The 11,829-nt window shown below is 43.1% G+C and overlaps 1 protein-coding gene across 3 annotated transcripts; it reads left to right on the top strand.

The window, feature by feature from the left end:
• Positions 1-10,129: 10,129 nt before the first annotated feature.
• On the top strand, positions 10,130-11,829 carry LOC107497645 (cytochrome c oxidase subunit 7A1, mitochondrial). 3 transcript variants are annotated; one of them, XM_016119716.2, is made up of 4 exons: positions 10,132-10,277; positions 10,943-11,029; positions 11,151-11,235; positions 11,691-11,829. In XM_016119716.2, the coding sequence occupies exons 1-4, from the start codon at positions 10,263-10,265 to the stop codon at positions 11,744-11,746; spliced, it is 243 nt and encodes an 80-aa protein (XP_015975202.1). In that variant the 5' UTR covers positions 10,132-10,262; the 3' UTR covers positions 11,747-11,829. The 3 variants fall into 3 exon arrangements, with proteins under 3 accessions (XP_036088138.1, XP_015975202.1, XP_036088137.1); XM_036232244.1 differs by lacking the exon at positions 10,132-10,277 and adding an exon at positions 10,444-10,755; XM_036232245.1 differs by lacking the exon at positions 11,691-11,829 and having other exon boundaries at positions 10,130-10,277; positions 11,151-11,677.

Here is an 11,829-nt window from a genome sequence, read left to right as displayed (position 1 = left end):
TATAATAAAATATCTGGTCAGTATTCACATTTTCCCATTGGGTCATACATTTTTTTTTACTTTTGTTTGTTCAAAACATACATATCATTTGTTCAAATTAGGACCAATAAATATTGTTGAATGAATTTGCTGATTTCAAGAACAAATTATCTTTTTATGACTGGGAAATGCTGCACATATTTTAGGAATGTTGTGTTTTGGGGGGTGTTGGGGATTTGTCTTTGTTTTTTATACATGCATAAAATTTTCCTAGAAGTGTACACAAGATAAACAACATGGAATTATTCCCCTGGAAAGGAACTCAGAGGGCCTCAAGGAAAGAAGATTTTCCTCCCTGTTTACTCCTAGGAAATTTAGACCATGTGAATTTATGATCTATTCAGGAACTGGGTGAATAAAAGTCAAACATTTTAAAAGCAAGTCCTAAAACGCCATCAAACAGGATTAGAGTGTGGGAAGGTCCAGGTAAGAAGGGCAATTGTTTCAGGCCTGCCACAAGATGCCAGCAGAGTGACATCAAGGCTCGCTTGGTTCTGGACCACGGGAGGCTGCCGGAGTCAGTCTCTCTCCCCACCCACGACAGGCAAATGCAGTGGGTTCCTGCCCACCTCTACCTTGAGCAAGAACTGAATCATCCTCAGACCGCTGATCCACAAAAACTGTGTGAGTAATTAATGTTTATTGTTGATTTAAACTGCTACACTTTGAGTTAATTTGTTAACCAGCAGTAAATAAGTAATACATTAGACATCATACCAAAATACATATTGAGTATGTATTGCTAAAATATAGGGACTTTTTTTTTAACACAACCATAATAGCGGCATCACATAACATTTTCAAATTATTTATATAATGAAATATGCAGGCATCAAATGACACATGCTGACATATTGGGGGAAAGAATACCAATATCTATAATTTGCTTTGAAATATATCAAAAAATGAAATGAATTGATGGCCAATAGAGACATAGATGACTAAATATGTGATAAAGCAAATGTAGTAAAATGTTTATTATAGAATCTAGGTGGTGGGTATATGACTGTTCACTATAAGATGCTTTCACCTTTCCTGTATCTTTGAATTTTTCATAATAAAATGTTGAGGGAAAAGTCAATCATTGTTCAAATTTCCAATTGTCTTAAAAATGTCGTCATTTTTTAAAAACTATTTGTTCATATCAAGATCCAAATAAGGTTCATATATTGAGAATGATTGGTATATCCCTTTCATGTTCTCTAAACCACAGTATTTTGGTACCTTTTAATTAAAGCAACAAAGTCTTCATGCTAACTAATGAAGGGCAGCATAGCTTACACCTCCCACCTGACTCTTTCTCCTGAGTCTGAGCCCTTTTCTCCTGCAAGTTGACAAAACCATTCCTAAAGGAGACCTGAGCATGACAGCAGCAGCTTCTGGATCCTGACCCAACGTTTTCCAAACTTCATGGCAGCAGGGGCGGCTTCAGAGCAGCAGCTTTCCCAGGTCAATTGTAAGATGTTCTGAGTCATTCCTGGAAAAGTAACCTAGAAGCAAGACCTGTTCCAGTGCTGCCACACAGGACCCCACATTCAAAAGGGCTGCATGCTTGGAGTTAAATGCTCAGCAGTTGCATCTTGAAATTCTTTATAATGTTATCTTTGATTTTTTGTTTTGAGTTGGGACCGTGGACAATGCACCAGGGACTTCCGCATTCTCTCCTCCCACCTCTGCCGTCCTAAGACAGGTTCTTGGCTGCCTGTTCTGCCTCCTGGGGACCTGGGATTGAGTCTAGGGAGGGTCAAGACCCAATGCACATATCCTCGTGGCCTTTGAAGGCAAAGCAGGGCAGCAGCCACCCCCTCCTCAGCTGGCACACCAGGGCACATTCAGCAGGAGACCTGGTAGGGGCGAGTGTCTCGCCAAACTTTGATCCAGTTCCCTAGCTCTTCTTGGCAGGGAAGCTGCCATTATTCTGTGGGAAGCAACCCTGTAGGAAGGAGAGATGCCTGGTTTGACTTCTCCACCTCCTGCCAGGGCAGTCGAGTGGCTAGTGGGGAGGAGACCAGAACCCGCAGCAGCCAGTGGGCGGAGCATGTAGGTATACAAGAAGTTGCAGGGAATGTCCCCCATGTGCCCTGAGTGTGTGTACTCACCCCAAGAATATCTCTTGCTCTAGGGAGCACGGCAATAAATAGCAAATTAAAAAGACCATGATAGGTTGACAGCGATCATGGAAGAAAGAAAAAAGTTTTATATTTTAGTATTTTTAATGACACTTTTCTCTTGTTTGAATGAGGGATCCCACATTTTCATCTTGCACAGGGCCCCATAAATTAGGTAACAGTCATGCTTAGAAGGCAATCTGAAAACTTTTCAACCTTTCTGATATCCAATCCCTACATAGATTTTTATTTTCTTACCTGAACACTGATGCTACAGCTGCAGATAATAGGAGATATCTGAGTGGGTGGGCACATAGGTGGTCACTCTCTGGGGATCCCCAAAACTATCTAGAGATGGCTAGAAGCTAGGAAAAGCACTGAAGTCCTACTTTATTAAGTGGTGGACGTTAGAGAACATTTGGATTATATTACATTTCCTTCAACAAATATTTATGGAGTCCACCCATGTGCCAGGTGCTAGGAATGCAGTATCAACTAGCTAGTCTGAAGTCAACAGATAGATGAATAAAGCAGCTACACTGTTTTCCAGAGTGAAGAACTGAGCCTGAAGGTGGAGGTAAGTTACAAAGAAGCAAAGACAGTTGCTAAGCAGTGGAGTCATTTTGTACACATGCTTAACTTATGCAGAGTTAACTATAGATTCACAATAAACCAAAGAGATCATAAAGATATTTAAACAAGAAAAATCATCTTGTCCTCTATTCTACTCACTAAGTAAGCAGCAATGCCACCAAGTGATTGTGAGATATGGGGCAGTAATCTACTCCTCCCTTGGTTCCTACCTCTCACCTGGCTGAGTGTGAATTGAGTGTATTTTTCATTCAACATAGTTTCTGAACCCAAAGCTATCACTGATGTTTAGAAAAAGCCATGACAATCTGTCAACATGGGAGGAAAAAGGGCTATGCTTGACTAATGAAAGATTTTATCTTACTTTTCAATATGGTGTCATCTTAAGGTATTTTCAAGGGAAGTTTTAACTATACACTTCAGGCATGGACTTTTGAATGTAACCCCAGGTAAAAGGAGACTCCATTGTACTGAAGAAGCCGATCATTGCTTGCTCTGGCCACACTTCTCCCCACTCCTGCTGCCTGATATCCTCAGTCAATGCTGACTGTACTTGGCTACTCACGCACAGGCTGCTGAAAGCCAACCACATGGCCTAGCACAGAAATGTGATCTAAACCAATCAAGTTCTCTCACCATTTTGAACAAAAATTATAGAAAAGGCTGGTAAGGAAGCTGTTATAATCCAAAATTTAAAGATCATGCCATAAGGGTCACTAAAGAGATTCAGGCATACCTTGGAGATAATTGTGGGTTCAGTTCCAGACCACTGAAATAAAGTGAGTTGTAATCTTTTTGCTGATGGAAGGTCTTGTCCTCAATTTATAAAAATGCAACGTCTATGAAGCACGATAAAATGGAGAGCCATAAAACAAGGTATGCCTGTAATTGCAAGCCAGTGTTACAGAGGAGAAGAAATTATAAATAAGCAGAACTTACTGGTTTCAGGACAGAAAGAAATAGACAATGTTTGTGTGACTAAATCAGATGGTTGAGTTTTTAATATTCATTTGTATTAATTTTATCATAAATGTACACATGAAGTATAATGGGTCAGAGAGATTTCTTATTAAATACCTCAGGGTAAATAACAAGTGCATCGGCTCCCTTCTGCCCTAGTCCTTACTCTTAGGGCAAGATGATGAGAGGTCAATTGTCCTAGGCAAGATACAAAAAGATCATTTTTCTCTGCTTATAAAAGAGCTGCCCGCCTCATTCCTGAAAGAGTCTCCAGCCCACTGGTATATAAATAACATTTCTCTCACAGCCAAATAGCCTCAGGTGTTCTAGCTTTTGCGACCTAGAGATGCTTTCAAGATCTAGGGTTTCATTGCTTTTAACCATGGATATTATTGCAAATTTCCTGGCACCTTGGAGTTTAATATAGGTGAGACAAAAAGGCAACTTCCTGCTGTCAAGTCAGTGGAGTTGAACAGACAGGACCTATCTGCTAATACTTAGATAAGCCTCTCCCATCCTCAAGGATGCCCACCCTAGGGAGACCAATCAATATTAAAGACCCCAGAGTTGCTAACTATTAAGGATCTGGTTACAAGGATGGAAAAACTTACCCTTTGGCTCCACGTGTGCAATCAGTCTCAGAGGTGCCCTCTGTGTGACCCTTTCTTCATCTTAATATTTAAGAAAAAAAAAAGTCACGCCCAGGAGCAAGGATTTAACAGGCTGATGAGATACACGAGGCATGAGGAAGCATGTAGTCACACTGCACAGATGCCAAGAAACCTCTGCCTTTACATGCCTAGACATAGTTCTTGTCCTACCTAGCTCCCTTTAAAATTCTGCCTCCAACTCCCTCAGCAAACCACCCGTCTCTTTCCTTTCACAGTGCTGGTTTTCTTGTGCACAGCTCAATAAAACTTTTTCTATTTCTACCTTGGTGTCTGGTGATCTCCCTTGATTTCCTGGGAGATTGCAAGAATCCGAGGCACCAGTAACATAGGGACCTTGTCCAGGCTGTAATCTTTGGCCCTCTTGTTGAGATAAGTTTTATTATCTTCTTGATAATGGCTACAATCTATACAGGGAGACCAGAAAAGAGACTAGTAAATTGAGCCGGAAGGAAGATGTTAGGGTGGCCTGGACTGAGGTGAAGGTGATGGGGAAGAGGAGAGGTAGGTGGAAGCGAGAGATCCAGGATTCCTCTTCAGAAATTAGGAATGAGGGAGCAGAAAGCCATGATGCAGTCGGAAACAGCTGCCACACCAAGTCTTATTTCATGAGCAGCAAATTCAAATGCCTACAAGGACCAGGCAAGGAATATAAATAAGTAAAACAGGTGTAAGACATTAGGGGTTGGTGGGGACTTTGGTGAAGGAGAAATGCATCTCCCTATGTCAGTTAGTTTTTGCTGTATAACAAACTACCCAAAACTTAGTGGCTTCAAATAATAAGCATCTATTATTTCTTATGATTCTGTGGGTTGCCTGGACAGTTCTGATCTTACTCAGCTGGGGCTGGGTGATCTAGGGTGCCCTCATTCATGTTTAGCAGTTGGCTCGATCTCAGCTGGAGCAATGAGGAGTGTTGTGCCCAGTGCATTGTCACCAGGCAGGCTAATCTGGGCTCTTTCACATGTTGGTGGTCACAGGGTTCCCAAGAGTAGTAGCGAAAGAGGGCAAGTCCCAATGCACAAGTGTTTTTTAAATCTTGTTAGTAGGAAAATGGCTGATAAAAATGAACTAGAACTTTAAGCAAACATAATCAGTGCCGGAAATCTATTGTACGAGCTACACCTAATGGAAACTCACGCTCTGCATAATCGCGAGAACGCTGCAGGAAGAACTCTATGTTTATAATAAAGTTCAATGGTTCTAACTTCCTTTTCCATTAACTTCTATTTCCCTTCTATAAGTCCCCCTCTCTCTTGGCACGCAGGCCAGAGTGTGCATGTGGCTTGCCACATCTGCATGTTCTGGGTTGCAACCTTTCCTTTTTCCCAAATACATCCTTTTCTTGACAAAACACCTAATAGCTGTTATTTTTCAATTGACATGGCTAATGCACTATTGCTTTTGGCCAAAGCACGTCATATGGCCAAGCTCAGATTCAAGGAGTGGCAAAATTGGAATGAGCTGCAAATTGTACTGTAAAGAGGCACAGGGGCTAGGTTTGCAATCTGTGCCCCCTCCTCATTTAAAAGGGCACTAATTGTTTCCCTGTAGGAATGTAAGTCTAGTGCTTATTATTTTCATGTAGCTATTTGATATATTGGCCAATAAGCTGTTAGGAAGCTTGGTTCTAATTTACCTTCCTCCCAGCCATAGAGGATAACACTTATTTCCATACTTTCAAAGTAGTCTTGTTGCTGGAAGCGACACCCAACAGAGGAATTCGGATGCTCAGACAACTTTGTTAAAGGAAGGAGAATTTATTGGCCGGTGGAGCACATGGGGTTAACAACTCCATGCACGAGCTCGTTTTGGTCAGATTTATTACAGTTTACATACTTCTGCAGTGTCCATGAAAGGGGCACATGATTCCTTTGTCTGAGGTTTCACATGTGCCTCCTTACTCAGGACAGGGAGGGGGAGCTTCAGGTGGGGAGCCGCAAGAGGGGAGAAATTTCCAAACCACTGGTCTTACAGGTCATTTGTTTTGTAGAATCTGCAACCTTGGCGTTATCAGCACCATTATAGGATTCTTGAACAGAGAGACAGGACTCCTAGGCTATAAGCAGGAAGCAGCACTTATTGATGCCGGCACCTGCTCAGCGGATTCCTATCCAAAGGCTGAGCTCCAATTGTAACACAACAAGCAGTTTTACACAGTCTTGTTATTCCTACACAGCTACAGAGATAAGGAAGAACATTAGTTGGTTGGCAAGCCATAATTCAGCAATGTGAGCTGGAGAGTCCTTGAAGTGGGGGATGTAGCTATGGGAAACATGTCAGCTGGAGAGCACTGGACAGAATTGGGAGAGAGAGCAGTTTTAACCTGCTGAGTCAGTCATTTCTGCAGGCCCTTTCCTTTGCATTTTTTCAGATGCCTCCTCACCTCCCTCAATCTAGTTAATAGAATGTTTGGGGGAAGCATACTGTTATCTGCCATTTTCCTTAAAATAAAAATAATATCTTGGAGAATGACTATGGGCTATTGTAAACTTAGGTGTTTATTCCACTTGAAGCTGCTGTTCCAGATGTAATAATATCTTTGCTGGAACAAATCAACAGGCTCTGGTACTTAGGATGCCTAAGGACTTGAACACTTTAGGAATGAAGGATTGGATCAGCTCCGCCGGGCAGAGAACATAGAGCAGGCGACTCGTGAAGGTAAGGCAACTATGAAAAGATAATTAAAGAAGAAAGCCAGGGACATCAGCGCTGATCTGACCAATTACAGAAAGGAAGAATTTGCATACTTCCTCTACACTTGTTACGTGACAGTGTTTATTTGTGTATATTAAGCATTCTCTTTTTCCTTCCTTTTTTTTTTTTTTTTGCTTTTATACATGAGTTATTATTAGGGGTTGACATCACAATTTAGTCTTTAAGTAACAGAATATTCAGTGAGACTGTGACTGAATCTGAGGAGTAATTAATATAGCCTATGATGGATACAATGACTTCAGACTGTGCATTTTCTCATTCTGGGCCAAAAAACTTCTCTTGTAAGGATAGGTAAAATATAGAATTGTTGCATTATTGTAAAGGAGTGTGTAGATGGGTGCACGTGGAGGCTGAGTAGCCAAAGATGTAGACCATGTCAGTTATCTATTGCCTATCAGCTCCGAATGCACTGTTCAATATATGCTCTGTGATAAACAATGGAATTCCCTTAAGCATTTCTCCTTTAAAGACAGCACGTTGTTAAACTTTCTCAGCAGAGGGCACTGGAGTGACACGGCAGGAGGAAGAGGCTTCCTGCAATTTCTAGTGCAGCCAAGTGTCTGCCGTTGTCAGGGCCATAGGTGTGAAGACTTCCCACAGAACCTACCCCAACTTCAGCCTGGCAACTCTTCCACAGCTGCCTGTCAAATCCCTCAACAAGCCCCGACTCAACCTACATACAACCACCTCTCTGGATTCCCTTAGAAGCCCCTCACCTGCTAGATTCCCTTGGCCACGCCCTGTGTGGCCTGCACCCAGTTGACTGTGGTCCAGAAGCTCATACACAAAGCAGTTATTCCTTCCGCAAACACCCCTCCAAGCCTCCATTATCTACAGGTCCCAAAGGCCTCCATTCCTTCTGGGGTTGAACTCCTACTGCATGCCCACTCCACCAGATGATTGCCTGCTCCCCTGCCTGCTCTCTGGAGGTTTGCCTATAATTTGTCCAGCAACTCCAGACCAGGTCCAGCCTGCCTAAAGTAGCAAACTTCTTTGCTATCTGATGGCCAAACCACATCTTCTCCAACAAGGTCTAAACCCCTTCCCAATTTCTCTTTCTTTGGGTACCTTCCCTCAATCCTATGGTACCATATAGAGTTTCCTATATCTTATAGTTACTCTTTTGTCACAATAATTCTTTATGTTAAACTTCCCTGTTTAACCTAGTGGGTTGTTTCCATCTCTTGATTGGACCCAGATCACTACAGTGGGTGTACCATTTTGCATTTTCACCAATAGTATAAGTTACAATTATTCCACATCCTCACCAGCATTTGGTATGGTCAGTCTTTTTAATTTTGGCCACTCATTAGACATGTAATGGTATCTCATTGTGGCTTTAATTTGCATTTCCCTGATGACAACCGATGGTATGATATTGAGCATCTTACTATATGGGTAAACATCATCTAACCTGGGGAATTTTTTGAATTAATAAAAGTATAGAAATATGTAAGACAGTCAAAATCATGTTGTTAACTTTTTCTGTGTTGGGGTATCTGAATATTTTAAGTATTTGTAATATATAAGATAAATTGGCCTACTCAAATAACAAATCAATCTTGTAATTCCAACTTAAAATGTGGGATCCAGACTTTTGGTTGAAATCTTACTGTTTATGTACACTCTTGTAACAATTAATAAGTTATAAGATTAGCTACATTAATAAGTTTATAATTTTAGATTCATAAAATTTATGTTAAATATTAAAGAAAGATTCTTCTGATAATTTAGCCTACTGTGGTTTGTAAAATAGAAAAATATAACACATTCAATCTACAAGTATAGTTTGAAAATGTTAAGGGAATTGAATTGTTATAAAAGTCCTTTTTAAAAGAGATTGTTTGAAACTTTTAGACTAGGCCAGGATTATCGCTGGTTGCTAAAACTATTAGGGCAACTGAGCTCAACCCTGGCTGCACATCAGAATCAGACAGAATTAGAATCAGATAGAATACAGATATATAACTTGTTTCTTAATCATTTTTTGGTAAGTTACCGATATGATGCCCTTTTACTCCCCAATAATTCGGCATGTAGTTCCTAAAAACATTGTTACATAACCATTATACAACCATCAAAATTAGGAAATTAATACTGATACATTATTGTCTCATCCACATACCTTATTTAAAATTCATCCATTATCCCACTAACAATAGAAAAAAAATTTAATGATTTTTCTTCTAATCCCAGATTCAATCTATAAATTGTGGGTGGTCGGGATCTTCCTTTTTAAGTCCTTGTATGTTAGACATATGTAGATAAAAAATGTGATGTTAGGATTTGCTTTAAAATACACCAATTAATAGAGTTGAGTGGGGAGAAACATGAAAAATGGTTCAAATGATAATGTGCACCTGAAAATTATATAATTGTGTTAATCAATGTTATCCCAATAAACTTAATTAAAAATTTTTAAAAAACAAAACTATAATGGCGATAAATGCTGAAGCAGGTTATGGGGCCAAGACGGAGATTCATTATACCTTTCTGCTTGCGGTTGAAATTTTCTATGATAAAATGAAAATTAACTAAATATGAAAATATTTTATATATGAACATTGCCGGTAGAAAACAGTAAAAGTAAAGGCTCTTAGCTGTTTCTGTGCAATATTTATTAGCTCAGTTACAATTGTTAGCTCAGTTATACTCTCATGTAATACGCTCAACAAATCTTTAAGATTCTAGCTTAGCCCCACGTTACAAATAAGGGAACTAAGACTCAGAGGTGCAATCATTCGGTCTACGTATAACAAGGAATTCCAACCGCAGTTCACCTGCGCCCTCACTCGCTCTCCAATACCAACCCGCAGGGAGGAAATCTGAGAGAAAACGCACTTTCCCCAGGCAGAAACCTCCGCAGAAACGAAGAAAAATCCATTCCCTGGTACTACCCTCCTCTCCACTCGGACCAATGGAAATTCCGAGATGAGTTAACAGATGGGTGCCTCAACCATTAGGCGAGGGAGCGAAGTTGGAGCGTCTTTTCCATGCGCCTATTGGACGACTCCTCTCAGGCCTGGATTTCCCTGGTTTCCACCCCTCTACTCAGATCCCAGGACAGCGGTGTCGTGTGGTGCGCCGGGGCGTGGCCTGGGATTCCTGGGGTGGGGAGGCCACTGTATGTCCTTGGGCTGAGAGGGGAGGTGACTCCAGCCGAAGAGGAGGACGCAGAATGAGGGCCCTGCGGGTGAGAGCCCACATGGGCCGGGCAGGGGCCCCTACCCTGGAAGCCTTCACCCTGATCAACACTCCCTAAACATCCCGGAATCTGGGGCCTTGGAACGTGAGCCCCCTTCAGGGTTCGGGACTCCCTCCTAAACAGCTTGGGACCCCCACCACTCACCTCCCAATCCAAGAGCTTCTGAGACAGCCAGGGACTCCCAAAGCCCTGGGTCTGACTTTTCCCCCTTTATCCAGGGCACCCTTAACACCTTGGGAACCAGCACTTGGAATTTAATACTCCTTCCCCTCCTCTGGATTTCTTAGGCTGTCTGGAAACCCCATTTGGCACCCCGGATCAAGTCCCGAAATTCCCAGGACCTGGGCTTCTCCCAGGAAACCCTCCTCCCCAAAAAACGTCTCAGGACTTGGGCCCGCAAATCATGAGCCTCCCTTTTGGGTTCAGTCCTCTTCCAGGACCCTCTAGACAGCCTGGTAACCTGCAGGTCAGACCTTCTGGGTGCGAGTCCCTTTCTGCGCCTTTCGTGACAGGACCCCTTACCCCACTCGTGCTAGCAATTCGGATCTTGCCTTTGGGATGGTCACATGGGACCATCCCCTCTCCCCCGCCGGACCCACTTCCAGACGCCTCTCCAGGTGCCTCCAAAACCCTTCAACCCCTTCCCCAACCAGGTTTCCCAGGCACTGATGCGCAACTTCAGCTCTACTGCCCGGAACCGCTTGGAGAACAGAGTAGCCGAGAAACAGAAACTCTTCCAGGTAGGCTGGGTGGGGGCGGGATGAGGGGAGGTCTCAGGCTGCGAGCTCAGTCCTGTGGGAGGCGAGGGACGTCTATGTCAGAGCCAGCACCCCTTTCTCATTGGACGCCCTGAACATCCAGGAAGACAATGACCTCCCGGTGCACTTGAAGGGCGGGGGAACCGACAACGTCCTGTACCGACTGACCATGGCGCTGTGTCTGGGAGGTGAGTGCAGGGCCAGGCTCGGCCTGAGCTTCAAGAGGCCAGCTCGAACTGGAGTGAGGAAGGGGCTGGTTCCCAGCTTGGGGTTTGGGAGAGAATTGACTAGCGTATGAGCTGGGGTTTAAGGAGAGGATTGAATTCTAAACTGGCCAGGTTTGGGGATGGTACTGGAGTCCAGGTTGGCAAATAGGGAGCAAGCTCCTTAGGGTTTGGGCTTCTGTCCTAGGAGGAGGTCTGGTCCCCAGGCTGGAGCTGGGAGAAAGCTCAGGACCTGGTCTGGATCAAGGACCATGGTTTCCCCACCTGAAGTGCAGTTTGGGGAGGGAGTTAGAGCCTGAACTGGGGCTGAGATCCAGACTGGTGATAGGGTAGTCTGCTGAGAGGCTTAAGAGCCTGAGGTGCGTGGTTCAGCAAAGCGATTAGTGTCTCATTCTGTATCCCCCACACTCCTTCTCTAGGCACTGTCTACAGCCTGTACTGCCTTGGCTGGGCTTCCTTCCCCCACAAAAAGTGAGACCAAGAAGCCTGCAGGACCTGAGAGACTTGATCGACATCAATAAATGGGCTGGCTTCTTGAGGAACCCACCCCAGCTCTGG

Source organism: Rousettus aegyptiacus, unplaced genomic scaffold (assembly GCF_014176215.1).
Source record: "Rousettus aegyptiacus isolate mRouAeg1 unplaced genomic scaffold, mRouAeg1.p scaffold_m13_p_14, whole genome shotgun sequence".
Taxonomy (NCBI): Eukaryota; Metazoa; Chordata; class Mammalia; order Chiroptera; family Pteropodidae; genus Rousettus; species Rousettus aegyptiacus.
This window is presented reverse-complemented; position numbering and strand designations above follow the sequence as displayed.

Coding starts and splice junctions, on each gene's coding strand:
- LOC107497645 (XM_036232245.1), top strand. Junction 11,030..11,150: donor AGAAACAGAAACTCTTCCAG/GTAGGCTGGGTG, acceptor CTGAACATCCAG/GAAGACAATGACCTCCCGGT.